The 21,144-nt window shown below is 43.2% G+C and overlaps 1 protein-coding gene across 4 annotated transcripts in view; it reads left to right on the forward strand.

Annotated features, from left to right (window-relative positions):
- Positions 1-20,120, forward strand: part of opa1 (OPA1 mitochondrial dynamin like GTPase) — a 43,976-nt gene extending 23,856 nt beyond the window's left edge. For all 4 annotated transcript variants that reach the window (XM_033621886.2, XM_033621888.2, XM_033621887.2 and 1 more), the window contains 2 exons: positions 18,093-18,166; positions 18,266-20,120. In XM_033621886.2, the coding sequence (XP_033477777.1) occupies positions 18,093-18,157 (65 nt within the window). In that variant the 3' untranslated portion in view covers positions 18,158-18,166; positions 18,266-20,120. The remainder of the gene's footprint in view (positions 1-18,092; positions 18,167-18,265) is intronic.
- The last annotated feature ends 1,024 nt before the right edge of the window (positions 20,121-21,144 follow it).

Below are 21,144 nucleotides of genomic sequence, written 5' to 3' on the forward strand. Positions count from 1 at the left end.
AAATTAAAACCTGAAAAATGTCTTAGATGTACCAATTCGGAGTAATTTAAAATAGGATTTGTGAAAACATAAGTTTTAAAATATACTTAGACTACAAAAAAGATTGGTCTTATCAAGTCAGTCAGTCTCAACTGCACCTACAAGATTTTTTGGGGGAAACAAGACAGATTTTTTCCAGTGGAGTCTCGTCATTCTGTTCATGCCTAATACAGTTTTTTTTAAAGAATTTTACATAAATGAGTGTAAATAAAGCAAGACAGAACAATGCAGATCTGAGACATCATATTAAACAAAAATTACATTTGATTCTAGAGACTCAACACTAAAGTCTGTCAGTATTGGAACTGGCCACAGTAATCTTACCTCTTTGATGTTTTTTTTTTTATAATGGGGCCGATTTACTGTTTTTCTGGCAGTGTTTTCTTTAACTTAACATTTGACGTTTTTGATTTCGATCTAAAATACAATTTCATGTGAAATTTCAAGGGCTTAAAAGTGTTTAGATGAGAGCTTTTGTAACTTATAGATACCCTGACCTTATGACCCATAAATTAGCCATATTTCTGATTCTGGCTGTGTAATGACAGGATTCAGTTGGCGGTGCTTTGCCCTCTGGCCCTGAGAAATCTCATCCTTCTGTCTACATCCTGCTGCCAGATAGCCTTGGCTTCTACATACAGAATCTAATTGAATGTTTGCGGCCCCAGCAACACCCATCAAACATTAACCCCATTTATTTAAACTCTTACACCTGCACACAATCCCTTTTGTTTCCTGTCTTCATATGGACGTGCTGCCTACCGACAGGGAACTCAGGCTGTAAAGGCCCATAAATGAGTGACGCAAGACTGATAGTGGTCAGTCAATCTGTGTGTGTTTGGTTTGGATGACTCAGACTCAGTTATCGCCCTGAGGAAATGCACATACACACCCCCTCATTGACTTTTACCCAGGAGAGAACAGGATACATACTGTATGGTGTATTCAAATAGACAAACGAGTACATGCAGGAGTTTCACTAAGCATATAGCCTGTACATACACGTGAAGCCAAACATAGAGGGACACATTTATGTTTATCTACCAGGGACAGTGCACATTAATCGGCATTTCAGTTTCCACCTCAGTGTAAATGTGCCAGGGTTTTCATCTGTAGTCCCTGGGCAGGTACAAATTAGTGACCTAATGATAGCAATACGACGCTTCACCAAGCACCGCAGTACAATACATAAATACATTACAAAAGTAGCAGATATATGTAAAGACAATGAGAGTATGTAAATGCAGTGTCTGGTTGCTAATTTGGTTTGCTTTAAGCAATCTTTAGCTTTAGAGGTTAGATAATTAGTGCTCTCTCTTAATCCAGTAGGAAGACTATGCTGGTAGTGGGTGGCTCTGACTGAGAAGACTGTCCAAACTTGTTACGTCTGTATTGTACAACACAGTCCCCTCTGGTTGTTGCCCTCGTTGCCCTGCCGTTACTTTCCTTCTGCATTAAGAACACACTCAGTGTGGGAGGTACAAGCCCCTGGAAGACCTTAAAGATGAGGCAAGCATGTCCAAAATGTTAAAAACTATCAAAAGTAAATACTTTTGTACTGTATGGATATAGTGATAGCTACTTGCCTTTTGGTCAAGTGTTTTTAGTGTTTCAGAGTTGTGGTGTTTGTTTGTGAGCAGCTTGTAAAACAGTTTATGTGGAAGAAGATCATAGTGTGCATAAAGAGGTTGCCTCCATTTTTAGGTTTGGTCTTAAACGCTTAAGCTTAGCCAGGCTGAAAATGAAAGTAGTGGCCACCTTTGTAAGATGCTTTTTGAATCCAGAGTGATTCCAGTGAATTTAAAATCAGTCACAACCTTGAGGTGAACGAACAAACACACACACACACACAGGGGACTGTTTTCATTCCCTCTGCAGTGGAGTCAGGTGTTCTGTGACACCCGCTGAGGGGTGAGAACACACACACAGTCCTCTCTCCACTCCACACACTGTCAGGAATGCCTAGACCTGCCCAGCCTTGCAAATCCTACAAGGCAAGTCGTTCCCAAACTTTCCCAAACAGGCATGACATTCCCACTTCCCACCACCAAAGACTCCACTCACTGATAGATGTGGGAATGTGGTTGGAATCTGACATGGGATCTATAGGGTTGAAACACACCTGTGCATGCACGCCATATTCTCTGACAGGGGTCCAGTGTGGGAACATGTAAGCTTAGCGCACTCAATTTCACTTTCACACCTGTTAAGTTTCTCTTGTCTTTCTTTAATGAAAAGCCATACTTGAAATATAGCTGGTTCAATTCCAGAGTGACCTGTAAGGTGAACAGAATGCCCACCAAATTGCAGATGTTTCATTTTATATTGTTTTTTTGATCAATTTCATTGTTTGTGCCGCGGAGAAAGCGTCAGGTTCTCGCACAGCCGTTGTGTGATGCAGTAGTGTTTGGAAATGAAACAAGAGCTAAGAAAAAATGTTAATAAATCTAGTAATGCTAACACCAGCACCACTCTGGGTGTCGTGGTGCTCTCTGGGTTTAAGGCGCTGACCATGAACCACAGTCTTTGGGGTTTGCGTTGGGCTGGAGATATTTGTAGCAAGTTATTCCTTGTGTCTCTCCCCTCATTTCCTCTCTGTCTCTACTGTCTGTTCTTCAGTAGATGTTTGAAAATGCCTCCAAAAATGCGAAAATAAATCTAACACCTCTCATTTTGTTCTGAAAACATACCCACGATGTATTCTGCAAATACGTCTCTCAGTACGCCTGCATCACTAAGCCCTAATTTCATGGTGATGGCAGATTTTTCTTTTCCTTCCACCAAGAAAATGTCCATTTCAGAGTTTTAGCTTTGTCAATCTGTCTGGTTGAGTTAGTGGGTGAGTGGAGGATCTGGGTCATTAGCTGTCTGACACTTTGCACAGACCTCTCTGTGTAATGCAGCCTAGACCTGCGTGTGTGGGCGTGGGTATGTGGGTCCATCAGTCTAGACTGAACTGCATGGCTGATGGGCTGACTCGGTGACACGCCTCAAAGCACAAAGTGAGCTAGCTTCTGAGGGGCAGAAGTCTTTTGAACAAAAAAAGTTAACATGAAAAAAAAGTTATCTGCAGAAACTTTTTTTACTTGTCGTGCTCCTAAAATGTCTTAAAAGTCTTGTTGCAGGTTGAATCCTCAATTATTCATTGGCGTGTTTGTTACCGCCAGGTCTAAAATGTGGATTAATTTGGATTGATTAAGATCTATCCAATTTATAGGACAAATGAATCACCCAGCAATTGTGTTTTGCGGAAACACATTTCGGTCAAAGCAGTATCTTTGCAACTTCAACACCAACTTGTTAATAAAACCAGGGGTTTAGGGCACTTGATAGGAGCTGCACACACCTGTTCTCAGCCCGGCAATGCTCCACAGGAAAATGGATTTTGTATATGTCCGTCTGTGAAGCAACCTCACTTGATGCATTATGAAATCATCATTCCTCAGAGCTGTTGTTTCCCCTCATTCTTCAGCCCTTTATAAAGACAGCAGGTCAGATAGCCTCAGGCCCAAACTATGGCCTGACCCCACAGGTCAGCCAGCTAATACCACAGGCTATTTGATCCAGCTAGCTTTCTTTTTCACCTCTCCCATCTCTCTGGATCTCTTTGTCACTTTTTCTGCACGCTCCGTCAAATTCTTTCCAGCTGACCCTGTCCTTCTCTCCTCTTACAATCCCTTGACAGAGGGGGAGAGAAACAGAGCGCAGACCCCACCTTTACCTGACAACATAGCAAAAGGAGGGAAGAGAGGAGGGAAAAGAGGGACAGATAGGAGGCGGGAGAAAGGATAAACACACTTAACAAAGGCAGAAATGTGCTCCCAGGGGCAGTTTGTTGTTAAGCTGTATTTGCCCCTACTCGCAGGCAGGCTCAGCATTGCTTAGGTTTCAAATACAGGTCAGGTGTGTGCCTCCGTGAGAGAGAGCGTGAAAGCACTGGTAATGAGTGGTACAATGTACACTGCAAAGAGGTGTGTGTGTGTGTGTGTGTGTGTGTTAGTGTGTGTGTGTGTGTGTGTGTGTTTGTCAGCGTGTGCCAGACCAGCTGTATGGGCACAGTGCCGTCTCTGGAGCAAAGCCCAGGCCTAATGTTGAAGCACAGGCCTCTTAGGAGTCCACTGGGATGTCGTCTGGCTGCTTCATCGCCCCTCAGAGAAATTGTGTTTTGTGTGTGTGTGTGTGTGTGTTGTACTGGAAAAAGTAGTGTGGTGCCTGATTTGAGAAAGTGCTGAATGTAATGTTTGAAACTGTGAGCTTCCAGACACTTTACACTCATGAGCATAAATCATAACGGCACCACTTTGCAAAAAGGTTTGTGTCTGTTAATTGTGTCATTTGGGATGTTTGTCGTTAATAATATATAGGGACCCTTTTCAGAGGAGCTGTTGTTGGGTTTAATGGTTACGTTAACTTCAGCTTATGGTATTTCTAACCTTGTTGTATTCCCAGTATTAGTTTTAAGACTCCATATTACCTTGACTGCCCATATTTCTATGTTTATCAGTGACCTATAGCCTTTCTCTTGGCTTACAGTTTTGGCTAGTTGCTGTGGAAATTGCAGTTGTGGTTCTTTTCTGTTGCTCCACTCCACCTCTCCCTCAGTCACATGAATTGGTCGCCCATGACGGGGAAGAAGCGGGTTCCCGGCTGTCACGCCCCTCGTGGTGGCTTTTTATCTGCCTCGTCAGCTTGATGAAGAGCTTGTGTACAGTGCACTCGCACACTCTACAGCTCTTTTTGACACATTATTACATCAGTTCTTTTCTTCAGTGTGAAGTTGAGGTCAGTTGTTGAATTCAAATGCATGCCTGCATGCCCACTTATGCTTGAACCTGAATAGATATGTGTCATTATTGTTGTACATTTATTGTTATGAGAACTTTTGTTTTTAGATTGTGCAAGTTTCTCTTAAAATGATTATGTTAGTGTTTGAGATCAAACATGATTTTGGATTTTTAATATTATTACATTCCTGTGCCAGCAGTAAAATCAGTCTTTTGTAAATCAATCAACAAAGAGATTTTTTTATAGAGCCAAATGCCAAGGTATTTGTATCCTGCAATCCTCCCAATAATAAATCTGTCCACAGTGATGATACGCTGCCATGACTGTCATCTATATCTCGTTGCAACTGATTGAATGCACATGTACAGAACATTATGGACTTCAGCTTGTGTTTTGAGGCTATTTGAGGGTTAAGGAATTAAAGGTGTCAACAGAAGGTGCTCTCAACAACAGTGATAATGTGTGAAGTGTTTGCATGTTTGCACATGCAGTCACTTTCTCCTTTTCCTTTCTCTTGTGTTAAAGCAGAATACAATAAAGCTCTGGTTGTCTGGGCTTGCTCACCGGAATGCCCTCTCAGCCTCACGCTCACTTCGTTTCCTTTCATCTCCTCCCCCTCCTCCTCCCCCTCCTCCTCCTCCTCCTCTGAGCAGCTTCCTCCAGAGTGATTAGTGAGGGCTCAATGAGAAGTGCTCCTCAGTAAGGAATGACGCATCTTCCTAAGGTGGTGTGTGCACATGTGCCTGCGTGATTACAGTTTACAAATCAGTCCCTCCAGGATTTCGCAGGCTTTTTTTGGGGATTGACGCAGCTTAAAATGCCTGATTTCACAGCAGCTTTTGTAAATAATTGCAGTGCATGTTGTGATGTTTTTAGCCGTTTTTTTTTTTTTTTTTTTTTTTTTTGCAGTGAAATTGTGAAGGCAAAATTGCAAAAATATTTAAATTGTGTGTAATTCATTAAAAATCAAAGGCAGCTCATTTTGACTTTGTGATTCATGCTACAGTTACGTTACCACCAACCATGCATTTTTAATCTAGCTCACCTTGATTCTTTGGGCACATGCAATAGATCTGGATGCAACAGCCTGTGGCATTGGTGATTTGTCTTGTCCGTTGTTCACACATTTCAGCCGTTCGTCAGGTGTGTTTTGCAAGAGTGTTGGTAAATCAGTATTGTTGATGTTCCACCACAAAGTTGCACATGATGCAAAACAGTGTTTGTGCAGAACATTGGGGAATTGCTTTGCATGATCTCTAGCAGTCATTTTTTTGGGTAAATGTGAGACGTTCATGCCACACGTGTCTGCATCTCAACTAGAAACAAGGTAGTGAGTTTAGTGACGTAGTGCAAATATAAGTGTTAGACAGCTGTTTGGCTGTAGTGACGTTGTAAATGAGTGTATACAGACATTTGGCTATCTAACGTTGCTTCTAGATGTCCGTACTAGAGCTGCACGATATGAGGAAATTATGCAATATGTGTAGTGTAGTCTTTCTCAATGTGTTTATCACCCAAGTTGACATCATGATGACATGGAAAAAAAACAATACATTGTGCAGCTGTGGTTCATACCTGATTGTATTTGTGTGACCGAAGGTTGAGACGCACATCAGCATTCTTGAAAAGTTACGTTGTCACAGTCAACACAACAACACAGTCAGTGTCAGAAATTAGCAAGGGCCACGGGCCATTTGGCCCGCAATTTATCCAAGAATGCCCCCAAAAGCCATGTTCTGGGGGCCAAAATTGCCCCCAGGTTTTTGAAACAACTATATGTATTTATATTTTAACAGTATTACAATCTGACATTAAAGTATAATTTTATTTTCATTAAATTAATTTACCGTCACGTCTACAACTCATTTTCCAGACATAATCAATGAGATTGCACTGAGAGTAATCTGACAGAGAAGGGGACGGGGCTTTGCTGTACCATAAGTATAAATTAACCATTTCTTGGATGATCTGTGTCTACACAATGACAAATTGATAAAAAATTAAGGTAGAATGAATGTTAAATTTTAAATTAACTTACTTCCAGGATTGCATCTAAGGAATTTATAGTAATTTGGCCTTTTTAACAGTAAAAGTAACTGTAATGTGGTGAAACATTAGTACTGCTATCAGTAGATTAATGGTTAAATCATCACATTTAAACTGGTTGAATTATAGGAAATCTGAGTGATATTTTGCAACCATAACTTTATGTAACCCATTATTTATTTCATTTATAGTGGTTTCTACTGAAGAGTGAAGACACTATCTTAGTTGGTTTTGCTTTTCATGTGCTTATTGTTAGAACATAATTACAATTTTTTGATGGCCCCCAAACATTTTGAAAATGCCCCATTTTTTAGACCGTGGGGGCCAAAATTGCCCCAAAAATATTTTGTTAATTTCATACCCTGAATACAGTCCTTCACAATCACTTTCCACCGGGGACGATGTCCATTTTTCAGTGGTCGAAAATGCCACCTTATGCAGGGAGAGCTTGATGCAAAGTCAAAACAGAGGAAAAAAAGATGCCGTCTCAAATTTTGTATCATTGTAGACGTGGTCTGAGTCAACTGGTCTGCTTTTTGGAACGTGGGGGTGGTTTTGTGCAGTTAGATAGTGGGCAGACTGTCTGCTCTTTGGCACGTTGGGGGCTGTTGCCCTTACATGCACTCTTGCTTCAGAGTGACCTTTTATGAATTTGAATTACTTCCTCTGTCGTTTTGTTTCTCCATCTACACTCCTATCTGTTGTTTCAGCCCTCCAAATCACCCCCCTCTAACACACAGCCTTGCTTCTGTATCTTTCGTGCTCTTTCTGTAACACTCAATCCCGCTCTTCCTGACACATTTTTTTCTGTCTCTGAATTAAACAGACACTAGTTCGACAACAGTGTTGCTCTGTAAACTAGGAGGGCTTAGCAGTGATACAATATGAGTTTGTTTTTTCCCACGGAGGAGGAAACCTCAGGCTGCAGATTTGCTGCCAAATGATCCATTTTCTCCCCGGGAGCATCAACTACACAAACAGTAGATCCTTAGTTGTCATAACACTGGCACAGTTGAAGTTGCCCCTCCTGCATTTTATCTAATCTTCTCCTGTTAATGTTGTGTGAAAGCAGCTTCCGAAGTCAACAGACGTTTCTCAAAGGCTCCCTAAAACATCTGTAAATGCCTAAAAAATTGTTATTCTACATCTTATGACAGCTTTCTTTGTACTGTCCACTATTAGATAAGTGAAGAAAACACGGTTAATACAGTATGAAAGATATTTTTGTCATCACATCTGGTTTACTACACAAGGCCTCCTTTCCATATTTTAAATGATTTCCTACTGCCCTTGTTTTGATACTGTCCATATAAAATTTTAATTTAGCTACAACTTTATCACTCAGGTCATGTTTTCTTTTGAACACTACATTTTCACCAATTAATTGCTTGACCTTAATAACCTGTGTTGCTCCAGTTGTAGCTTGTTTTCTCTTTCACACAGTACTACTTGCTCCTCTCTATACTGCGTCTCACTATTTCTGACCATCTCTGGTTTCTAACGTTACCCCTCTCTCCTCACAAGACGGATCACAACAAGCATGACTGATATTAAATTGACAGGTCACCCCAAAATCATCGGTGTAGTTCAGTCAAAAGGAAATATTTCCCACATGAAACTGCTCACAACAAGGACTGTGCATTATCTTGAATAATCGGTTTTGATTTCTGGAAAGAGACATTGCTGCTGCCTTAATTCTTGGTGTCATAGATTCAACAAGGTGCTGGAAACATTCCTCAGAGATTTTGGTCCATATTGACATGATAGCATCACGCAGTTGCTGCAGATTTGTTGGCTGCACATCCATGATGTGAATCTTCTGCTCCACCACATCCCAAAGGTGCTCTATTGGATTGAGATCTGGTGACTGTGGAGGCCATTGGAGTACAGTGAACTCATTGTCATGTTCAAGAAACCAGTTTGAGATGATTTGAGCTTTGTGACATGGTGCGTTATCCTGCTGGAAGTAGCCATCAGAAGATGGGTACACTGTGGTCATAAAGGGACGGACACGGTCAGCAACAATACTCAGGTAGGCTGTGGTGTTTAAACCATGCTCAGTTGGTACTAAGGGGCCCAAAGTGTGCCAAGAAAATATCCCCACACCATTACACCACCACCACCAGCCTGAACCTTTGATACAAGGCAGGATGGATCCATGCTTTCATGTTGTTTACAACAAATTCTGACCCTACCATCTGAATGTAGCAGCAGAAATCCAGACTCATCAGACCAGGTGACGTTTTTCCAGTCTTCTATTGTCCAGTTTTGGTGAGCCTGTGTGAACTGTAGCCTCAGTTTCCTGTTGTTAGCTGACAGGAGTGGCACCTGGTGTGGTCTTCTGCTGCTGTAGCCCATCTGCTTCAAGGTTCAACGTGTTGTTGTGTCAGAGATGGTCTTCTGCAGACCTTGGTTGTAACCAGTGGTTATTTGAGTTACTGTGGCCTTTCTATCATCTTGAACCAGTCTGGCCATTCTCCTCTGACCTCTGGCATCAACAAGGCATTTTCACCCAGAGAACTGCTGCTCACTGGATATTTGCTCTGTAAACCCTAGAGATGGTTGTGTGTGAAAATCCCAGTAGATCAGCAGTTTCTGAAATACTCAGACCAGCCCGTCTGGCACCAACAACCATGCCACATTCAAAGTCACTTAAATTACCTTTCTTCCTCATTCTGATGCTCGGTTTGAACTTAGGCAGGTCGTCTGGATCGTGTCTACATGCCTAAATGCATTGAGTTGATTTTGACGTGAACTATCCCTTTGAGCATGTGACATCTCTGTCTTTTCACTGTTACACTCCTCTGCATTCACTTTCTCTTTACATCTCCCTCTCTTACAATATCATAACTCCCCCATTTCTTCCTGTCTTCTGTCTCTGATACTCTGCTATAAACTGTCAATATTTTTTTAAGCCGCTGTAAAACACAGGGGTCTCTCTTTCACCTCTGCCTCACTTCCTCTTCCTCCCTCACCTCAATCCATCAAAACTTCAACCTGCCACCTGCCCCCATTTACCAAAGTCATGACCTGCGTCTCTTTCCACTTTCCCATCATCCATCTCTTCTCCCTTATTCCCTCCCCTGTCTTTCTGTCTCGCTTCCTCTCTTCACTCCTGTACATCCTTCGTCTAATGTCAGGAACGAGGAATGTCTCTCAAGGAGTTTTCGCAAAGATATATTGTATGTAGCTATCCAGCATCTGATTGACACTGTTGATCATGGACAGGGGGATCAATTGTTGAAACAGTCTTAGATGAAGAACTGAAGTATCCTCGTGTAATAGTTTAATTTAACTAAACACAAAACAATACTTAAACTGTGAGACTGACACACTCACTGTGTGTACTCCTTGCATTTAAACCAAAGACATTAAACTAACATTAAAGTTGTTAATAACATTAATCATTACCAGCTGTTACAGCATTGACAATCAGGTTTAGTTGGCTGATTATCCATCTGCAGGTGATGTAGCCGCTGCTGAAAATCCCCCCTCGACACAAACTCCGGAAATAAATCCAGCGGACTAAGGACACAATGAAAAAGAGCTGTGTGCATTAGATGACAACCAATCAAGAGGCGATAATGGAAGTGGTGATAAGGAAGTAAAACTATGACAGAGAATGTGAAGCCATCTTGTGTTCTCCTCGGGGAGAGACAGGGAGCAAGTGTGGGAAAATAGGAAAGAGAAGGAGGTGTGTGCTTCTGTTCACATGTTCCCAGCACAGCGTGGCCACCAGGGACCCATTCCCACTGATCCTCCTGTCACTCACACACATGCAAAGATCTGACATCAGATGATGGTGAAGGTGAGGTAATAGGAAAACCATATACTCCCTCTCTGTGAAAAAAAAAATGCAAACTTTAGGGTGGAGTTTTCTCATGTCATGACCATACTGCCTTAGGAGGTTAGTCTTAGCCTCTTTTTGATTTAGTGTTGCCTAGTTAACAGACAGCAGTTCTGTGGCTGAGAATATGTTGTTCAGATAAAACTTTGTTTCCAGTTTTAAGAGGTTGGAAACACTTAGAAAACGTGTTTCCTGTATGCTCTAGGAAAGTAATACATGGCATTGCTTTCATCAAAATTGTCTAATCATACGAAACAGGCTTCTCAAAGCACCAGGTGCCTAAAATCTCTTTCAAAAGATGCCGTCTGTTAACGCAGTGTATGCGTGGGGAGGCTATGTTTAGAGTATTCGGCATTTTGAGTGTCTGGAGTGACAATTCTTTAAATTCTGTAGTGTAGTATTGTTACCTTTATTAGATACTACAGCCCCTTTGACACATACAGTCCCTCCCTTAAATGTTCAGGAACATTACCTGCTTGGGGTCGTGTGTGAATGGGAGCAGAAATTGATATTCAGGAAAATCTGTACTAATAATTTCCCACCTCAAGTGTTACAGAGGAAAAATGCTGGTACAACTGTGATGTGAATTAAAGCAGTAACATTGCAGGGACAAGCACAGAAAGCGTTATGTCCCTCTGACAAAACACTTCCACGCAGAGCAGGCAAACCAACACAAGACTCCTCAACTTGATTACAGTTTAGCGTTTATGCCAATGCTTTTGGGGGTAATTTGATAACCAAGAAGCAATACAAGAACATTGGCACTGGAGAAAAACAGCTCCTTGCCTACCATGTTCTTGAAAAAAATAAGAGACGACTATTGCTGCATACACGTACATCCAGTCTTGCCCCACTTTTGTCTTCTTCTGTCGAGTTTTACAGTGGTTGGCATCCACACGTGTTTCATTACCGCCATCTGCAGGACCGTCCATTGCCTCTTCTATTCCGACATTGCCATGGCATGTGTGAAAAGGTGAAGACTGGATTGTTCCTGAATGTAGCGCATAGTGAAAATGACTAGTGGTAACTGACAGGTTATCCCAGTCCTACTTTGTTGGCTTGTGCAAGTTAAACACCTGCAGTCCATTGACTCCAGCCCTATAGGCCTGGACAGGCTCAAAGAAATTCCAGGTGCATTTGCTGTCTGTTCAGTGTTATATGGATGTGACGGCGTATGGCGTCTGGAGCAGCTGGGAACAAATATTTACCTGAGGGCAGCAGAAGGAAGAGGAGAGCTGGCCTGTCTCTTCCTTTCGTCTTGCTTTATTGGCTTGTTTGGGGTCAGCGCCGTGTCAAGGAGGGAGTGAGGGAAGGCGATTAAAGACGGATCCTTTACATTTGGGCCCAGGTATTAACAGGGCTGGATGCGCGCATGCCTTTTCTAAGTTAAATGTGTTTGTTTTGTGTGCGCACTCACTCGTAGTACAGTGTTAGTTAACTCGGTTCACACACCTGTGGCCGATTCAGCGGAGGAGAGTTTCCTCTAAAGGGATTATGACAGGATCTCGGTTTAACCAGACTTGTCAGCCTTACATCCCAGGGCCCATGTGGCTGCTCAAGATTGATTGCCACTTAGTCTCAGCACAGGGCTCCATTTGACTGTAAAAGGCGAGCCTTGGAAAACTTTAGACCCCTGTCTTTGTGTGATTTACACCATGAGTCATAAGTAGACTTACTGTCTGTGACCTGCACGTTTTTAAGAATAGATATGGGGTAGGAATGGATACAAGAACTCAAGTACTCGATTTTGATGTCAGAATTTAATTTTCAGTTACTGTTGTAGCTCTTTCCTCAGATAAACCCACAGGCTCAAAGCTAAATCCACCATTTTCCAAATTCTGTCACTGTCCTCATCTTTATAACCTCCTGCACTAAAACCTTCTAAAATGTCTGGCCCTTGCACCACACTAGCAGTCCTTGACAGTAAAACCCGCACCACGCAGGTCGACAGTCGTCACCTGGCTGTTTCAAAGGATTGTCCCTGCATTTTGCTGTTTTTGTTTAGTCTGCCCTCTGGCTGACCCCGAGCTTTGACCTTTTCAGACCTACGTATGTCTTTCCTCAGGTTGTGCTGCTCTCTCCCAGGCATCTGTTTTCTAGATAAGAGCCGCGAGGGCTGATTCATTGCTCTGTCACTGACATAGCGTTTGGGCCGTCGACATCCCCGCTCTCCCTGCGTCCACATCTCCCATGGCCCGGTTTTTATAGCATGACAATCCAGATTTAGTGACAAATCAAGCAGCATGCTGTGGAAAAAGAGGCTTTTCTGCTTGTTACATTAAGAGATCGGCTTTCAAAGAAGGAAACGGCAGAGCGTTAAAATGTTCAGTGTCCCCACCTACACTGTGACCCTGGCAGTCGTGAGATATATAAAAAGTTTCTTCATGAATGATGACAGGTTGGGACAGAAACTTAACCCTCCGCCCCACTCTCCCATACTGTGAATCGCTGCTCGGTTGTCAGTAGGAAATTTTAAAGTAGCCTCAACCTTGGCACCGAACTTCACCGCTGAAATCTGTCTGTTGCCACTTTTTAATAACAGCCACCGTTTCTTTACAGGAGAGTGGCCATCTCCCATAGTAAGAGGATTAGATTTTTTCTGTCTCACAGTAAGTTGCAGGCCTCCCTGTCCTCTCCCTCTCATCTTTTTCTCTCCTCTGTTCTCCCTCTCCTCTGTGTTGGCTACTTGTCCAGCAGGGCCACGCAGTTTCACAGTCTAATTACAGGTCAATTAAAGGCTTTGTGGCTCAGCCCTCCTTCTGCCAGCGCTTCGGCCGTAGCGGGCTTAGGGGACTCGACAGAGTGAGAGTGAATGAGATATCATTTCATGTGGAGATCAGCCGAGAGAAGGCCTTGAAAGAGGGAATTTGGGGGAAAAGGCTCCCCTCTCTTTCTCTCAATGGGCGGGAGTCCCTCCACCCTCGCCAACCCGCACAGCACCCAGCATCTTAAAGAAGGGGCCTCTGGGATACAGGCCAGAGGATTATGGGAATATTCATGACCAGATAAAGGGGTGAGCGGTTGAATGACTGTGTTTTGGGGCTCATCTCTTAGGTAAACAGGAGCCTAAATGGAGTTTTAGATTGCTACTCCCACTGCTCACTGAGGAACAGGCAATGGTGACTCTGTCTACTGTGTTTTTGTTGCATTTCCACAGTACGGAGAAAAGAAAGCCTCGCTGTGGCCTTTTCTTCCTCTTGCTGCTGTCTTTTGGTTGTAAACAGATGGTGTGGGGGAAATAAATATCTGTTTCTCACAGTTTTTATCCACGGAATATTGGCTTTTCTGAAAGACTCCATTCACAGTCACCGGTGGCCTCCTGGGCTCCTGAAAGCTGCTGAGGACTCATTTTAAAGTCATTAAACATCCCGCTGTAAGGGAATGGTTGATGGGGTTTGCTGTTCTGATCTAGGCAGTCTTCTCTCCAGAATGTCATGGTGGAGCTCTAATTGCACGGGGAGCCAGGCGCAGGTAAAACTGTGCCAGTCATTTTCTCCACATTGTGAGACACACAGGAGGCACAGGAGGATTTGTGGTCCAGGTTTTGTGCTTGGTGGAGGTTGCTGGACATTTTCTCTGACTCTTAGAGGGATTACACTTACTGTAATATGTACTTTACACTTGGCTTCTCTGGAGTGTAATTATACTCCTGTTACTTCTGTTCTGCTGATCATCCTGAGGGCTCTCCCTTTTCCCCTGTGGAGGTTTTGTCACATCTGAGTTGAGGTGATGTGGGTGCTGAGACTAAAAGCATACAAAAAAATGCATTCAAATGAACGAGGGAGTGGGTTATTTTTTAATGTGGTACTTAAGACAACCTTAATGCAGCCTGAGGATAAAGGCTGTGGTGTTGTACAGAGTGTAAGGCCTTCGGAGGCAAATGAGTGACTCATGATTTTGGGGTGTTTTCACTCTACAAGAGCTGACCGGTACAATTACAGGTCTGCACTCCTCTGAAGTACAGTTGTTCCAATACCAATACCAGTATTGGAAATGCTTCTGATGCTGCCTAAAATGCTGGATCAGGTATCACTGAGCCTACGAGTCCATGCACCGATCCAATACCAGATAATTTATTCATCACCTTCAAAGTAGTTTCACAGCCGGATAAAATGGCAGCTTTCCCAGAAATCAATTCTCCTGCTGCTCTATAACAGTAGCCTACACAGCACGCTGCGCCGTGCAGCCACTGGCAACTACTGTTTTTAGAGCTGCCGAGAATAATTGATTTCCAGTAAATCATGTAACGTTTGCTGTTAGCAGAATGTCAGCAATTTGGCAATATTTTACACTGGAAAGTCTCACAGATAGAAAGACAACGTGTATGTAAGGTTTTAGTTTGGAGGGGTGGCACTAGTGTTTCCTTTAAATTACACAAATTGTATTTATTCCTAGAGTTATTTAAGTTGCTGTTGTACTCCTGTTTTTACTGTACTGTACTATTTATAGTTATACTTAATTGTGGCTGCACTTTAAGATTAAAAGAAGAAAAAATTATTTGTATGATTTTATTTTTTTATGACCGTATCGGACGTCAGAAATGGTATCATAACATCTCTGTACTGAAGGACTCAGTCAGTGATGGGTGTCAGTTGCATCAGCAGCAGGTGTTGAAGAAAAAGAGAGCGGGTTTCAGCCTTTCATGGTAAACTTTCCCAGACAATCTGTGTCTTTTGTTTTCACAGGCCCTCTATTCTAACCGCTGCTGCCTCCAGTGATTCAGCAGAGCTCGGCGTCTCTGCCCGACAGTTGGCAGGATCCTTAATGTTTGACCCGAGTTAAGCGGTCTGCATGTGAAACATTGAGCCTTCATGGAGCAACCTATCATCAGCCACATCTAAACCTACTAGGAAGCTTTGAAGCTCGAGCCAGGGGATTTCCCATGTTTTGATGATCTGACAGTCGGTACCCTCCTGTCCTCACACCAACCAAAACCCCACCCCCACCCCCGTACCTCACATCTTCTTTTCCTGAGGTCAGACAGATGTTGGTAATCCAGCTCTGATTGGCTTGGATTGAGCTGTGTTGTTCTGTGGTCAGGGCACGCAGCCCACACGGCTGAACCCTGTCAGTCGCCTTTGAGCCATGCCCTGCGGTGGGCTTCGTGTTGGAATGGCGTGCTGCAGGGTTATGTTTCATTCAGCCCCACACCTGCTGCAGTGACTTGTCAGCATGCCCCTCGACAGGCCCCCTTAATGCCTCCATTAGGTGTTGTAATCTCCACCTAACGCCCTGCCATTTCGCCTGAGTGTGTTAACAGAGTATCAAAGGCTGGGGATTTTTTTTTTCTCGCCACCTGCCAGCGGTGAGTGTGTAGGAAGGTGAAAAGAGGTGGAGGTGGCATGACTGTACAGCTCTAGCTGGTCTAAGACATTAGGGTGGTTTTGTCTGTGTGTCTTTCAGGGCTGTCAGTTAATTTTCACAGTTCTACCTACCTGTGTGTGTGTGTGTGTGTGTGTGTGTGTGTGTGTGTGTTATCCAGCACTCCGCAGCTCTGCTAGTGTTTCAGGACGTGTGTGTGGGGGTGTGCCTGCATCTCCCCTAAAAACCGTGTGCTTTTCATCCATCAGGAAAAGGATACCTCAGCAGCCGTGCTCCCATCAAAAGAGGGCTGCACACAAGCCCCTGAGTACAATATTTGGTTTCACTCCAAAGCACGCACACAGTTATCACCTTTGTGCCGACCTGAAATGGACACTTAGGACAGTGTTGCTCTGAGGTCCAAACCACAATGATTTATCTCCCCGAAAATGGGCAATTCTCTCTAAAGCTGTGTTTTCATTGGGCCTCCTTGTAGGAAAATAATCAACAATAGGTCGACTATGGATCTCGTGTGGCTGATTGATCAAGATAGAGCAGTGCTAGTTTGTTCTTCAGAGCCGGTGTTTGAGTTTGTGCTTGGGGGAGATCCAGACAGATTAGCGAGGGTGACAGGGAAGCTGGAGAGGCAGCCAGGCCTGGAGGTGCAGCTGGCATTGCGAGCCACGGCTTCCTTTTCTCTGTGTTGGCCCACAGACTTCCTTCAGCCACTGTTTAATCAGCGATTAAGACTGCTTTGGATGGCTCGCTCGTCTCGTGTGACAGTACATGTTTGGGTGGAAGGATTGCTGGTCTTATGCAGTCTGCGGACAACAGGAGTGCAATCGTGAAAAGAAGTGACTGATTGTTTTTCCAGTGGATTCCCCCCTTTCATGTGAAATGTTGTTGTTATGGTATCTCCTTCTGTCCATTAGCAATGTGCCCGTGAGGTACATACCACGAGGAGGGGAGGGTGAGGGCTTTGATGTGGTCTATGCTAACTGGGAAAGGGTACACAAGCCTTCATCATCAGATGTGTGAAGGAAGTCTGCCTTGAGGTTTGGTTGTCACTGTCAGAGGGGACCATCTGGTGTTTTGGTGAAAAATGTGAGGAAATTTATACCTGCAGAAGTATACTCAATTTATCAATCAGTTTTTCAGTGCATTAAACATCATAAATAGTAAAAGAAGAAAAGCCAAAGCAGTTTCCCAAAGTCCAAGCAGTGCGGTAGTTTTGTCAAAAAATATCAATTTATCAATTCTGAATATTTGAAACCGTTTCAGTGCTCATTTTCCACAGTATTGATACACTGGTACCAGCTCTGCTTTCTCACTCTCTCTTATTGTTAATGTTTATGATACTAATTCTGCTGCTCTCTGCGACTAACCAAGAAAAGTCGTCATTGTTGTCATGTTATATTCATTCATTCATTCATTCATTCATTTCCGTGACCACTTATCCTGTTAGGGTTCACCGGGGGCCTGGAGCCTATCCCAGCTGACATTGGGCGAGAGGCAGGGTACACCCTGGACAGGTTGCCACACTATCACAGGGCTGACACATAGAGACAACCATTCACACTCACATTCACACCTACGGCCAATTTGGTGTCATAAATTAACCTGCATGTCTTTGGACTGTGGGAGGAAGCTGGAGTACCCTGAGAAAACCCATTGTGACACACATGCAGACTCTGCACAGAAGGGCTCCCTTCTGTCATGTTTTAGTTATATTTATATTTAGTTATGTTTAATTATACGCCCTCAAGGTCAGCTTTCCAGGTCCATTTTTCTGCGTGGTATCAAAAATGGAAAATTGATATTTTTCAAGGTCATATAGTGAAGTAAGAAATTCCAGTACTGTTGCAACACATTTATGAAGCTGAACTTGTAAATTTGTGGTGTCTTTTTCTTAAAAGTTTTACTGAATATCAAAATTGTTGGCCTTTTTCTGTTGGTTGACCTATTAATTGACTTTGTTTATATTTTACAAGGGTTTTTGTGCTTGTTTTCTGTCAATATTTTGTGTATTTATCAGGGTTTGACTAACCAGCTCACTCATTGTGCTTCTCTGCAGAGAAAGTTCGAGAGATCCAGGAGAAACTTGAAGCCTTCATAGAAGCTCTTCACAAGGAGAAATAAGAGAACCAGGTATTTGTCTCTGTGCTGTGGAGTAAAAGTTCCCAGTCACCAGTCACCAGTACTGTAGGTAAATCTGACCTGTTGTTTGTTCCTCCCTTTTCTTCACAGAACTATTGACAGTAAATGTATGGATCACAACAGATAAATGCACTGAACAAAGACAACTCAATCTGTAAATGACCGCCATCGCGCCCTGACCCCGCCCACACCTCTCACTTGATTTTAATACCCACGGCTTGGCTTCCTGTCCTCTTTGATGCTGACGGAAACGTGGACCTGAACTGAAGGAAACAGTTTTCACGCTCTCTCTCTTTGTTTTCTCTTTCAAACTGTCCTGGGCCGAGAGGGCGGGACTTCTGCACAGGAGCCCAAACAGCATCCGATCGGGAGGAAAACGAGAAGCGTTCACAGTGCCGTCAGACACCTGACCTCTCATTTTCAATAAATGAGGATTGTGCTCATGTTTATCCCCTCCAGTTTTTCTTTTTTTTTTCCATCTGATGGTGTCTGTGTACGTGTGATTAGAAGAGTGTGTGTCTTCACTGATCTCTGTACAAAGAAACACCATTGGCGCTGTTCCTGATGGGTGAAACAGCCTTAAATTTCATATCCTTATCTCGCCTGGTGCTCCTAAAATACACCATGGTCCCCACCTGGTATACGTTTTTTACATTTACCAGCTCTTTTTAGTTGCACTTAGGGTCCAAAAGCACTTACGTTATCAATCCAAACTGCAGCTCTGCTCTGCGTTTATGCTCCACATACACTTAAATATGACAGCGTTTAGCTCCAGCAGAGGTTTACACCTGAAATCTATAAAAATGAAAGTAGCTACCTGGTGTATTATTCAGCTTCCCTCCTCTCAAAGCTCACCACAACCACTCATTAACAATCAGTCCAGCTCTGAAATTTACGGAAACAATGTTATGCATAGATTTATTTCTTTAAAAATTGATCTAATGGGGTTTATTTGACAATACAATGTTTTTACGTCTGCCAAATGCTTGTAATGTCCTGGTCATGCCACTTTTTGTTTCTGTCTTTGTCTCTTTGTGTGTGTGATGTTTGCACTTGCATTATTGTACATTCACTTTTCATCTGTACTCTCCTCATGTTGCAGCTGACTGATAATAATACAGCTTCCAAACAAATGATAGGACATCCTCTTAAACGGTAATTCACAGGGGAAGTTGGGGTTGTCTCTATGTGTTTCCGATCCGCACCAGGTTTGACGTCCTTATGTTTATTTGGCAGCACAGTTAGGTCTATCTTTATGAACTCAGCACAGGTGCAGCTGCACTTTTCCTCTCCTGTCTGTGACTAAATGGTCATTTAGATCTTACACCTCTTGCTGCGTGAGGAACGAGATCACACATCCAGAAACTGAGAAAAACAGTTATCGTCCTTTGTAAATGAACAGGAAGCTCAAGGTTAAGAAAACAGATAAATATCTCACATGCTGGTCAGTAATTTTAAACTGAAAGTGTACGCTTTTGTCATCTCACTGATTCCTCTACAAGTCAAAGTCCAGGCTGGACGTCTGCACACTGCACCCAGTCTTGTGCTTCTTCCTCGTTCTCATCTTGAGCCCCTTATCTCACATCTCTTCTGACACTTTGCATCGCCCACGTAGCTTGAAAAACTCTGACCGAAATCGGGTTGAGAGACTTGTCTTAACCCTATCAATTCATTCATGTGTATATGGGTACAGTACATAAATATATATATATAAAGTATATAAAGTTAACGGGAAGTCGAGCTACTATCATGTACAGCACGTGTTTGCAAATTGAGCAACTTGTGTAACAGAAAATCGGTGGGTTGGTTCAAAACAATGTTTTATGTTGTAGAAAGTAATGTTTGCATGGTGTACCCCATCAGATGTGCTTTATTTATTAAATTTGTGTTTAAAAGAAAAAAAAAGTGAATAAAATTGACAAATAAAAATGACCTTTTTTCATGACGTGTCGGCTTGTCCAGTGTCGAACCTGTTTGCAACATTTGTGTCCTGCTGTTGAGCGCATTGTCATCCAGTGAACATTGTCCATTCACGTGAACCTTCAGTCAGTGAGAAACTCAAATGACAGAACAATATCACCTCAAGGTCCATTTAACAGGTCTTGTGGAGCCCCTGACGATATATTACATACACCGATCAGCCAAAACAAAAACCACTGACTTATTTTGTTCCAATGTATTGTTCTGCTGGGAAACCTTTGGTTCTGGCATCATGTGGATACCACCTGATATGTTCCACCCACTCAAACACTGTTGCAGACCAAGTACCCCCCCGTCATGGCAACAGTACTCCCTAATGGCAGTGGCCCCCCAGCAGGATAATGCACCATGCCACACTGTAATCATCGCTCAGGAGTGGCCCAAGGAATGTGACAAAGACCTCAAAGTGTCAACCTGACCTTCAAATTCCCCACTTCCCAATCTGAATGAGCACCTGTGGCACATGCCATTAACCCACCTCACAACCCACTGGACTAAATGGATCTGCCGCCAACGCACTGGTGCCAGACACTACAGGACACTCCCAGAGATCCTGTGTCCATGCCTCGACAGGTAGAGCCAAGTCCGATCCAAGGAGGCCCCACCTTGGATTAGGGATACATCTGGGGTACCGACACACAACAAGAATCCCTGAGCAGGTTGGGACCTGGGAAATTTAGAAGCCAGGTTGAGCTTTTTGTCACACTCCAGACCATTTCTTCAGTTTTTGTAGTGTGGCATGCTGCTTTTTTTCTGTTGGGGGGCCACTGCCATTAGGGAGTACTGTTGCCATGAGGGGGGGTACTTGGTCCGCAACGCTGTTTGAGTGGGTGGAACATGGCAGGTGGTATCCACATGAAGCCAGAACCAAAGGTTTCCCAGCAGAACAATGCTTCTTCTTCTCAACTTCTTGTCAGCCCAAAAGTTGTGGTTTAGAGATCATTCTTGACCAGTGGAGTAACTAGTTAGTTAAATAATAAAATAAATGT

This window comes from Epinephelus lanceolatus, chromosome 6 (genome assembly GCF_041903045.1).
Source record: "Epinephelus lanceolatus isolate andai-2023 chromosome 6, ASM4190304v1, whole genome shotgun sequence".
Classification (NCBI taxonomy): Eukaryota; Metazoa; Chordata; class Actinopteri; order Perciformes; family Serranidae; genus Epinephelus; species Epinephelus lanceolatus.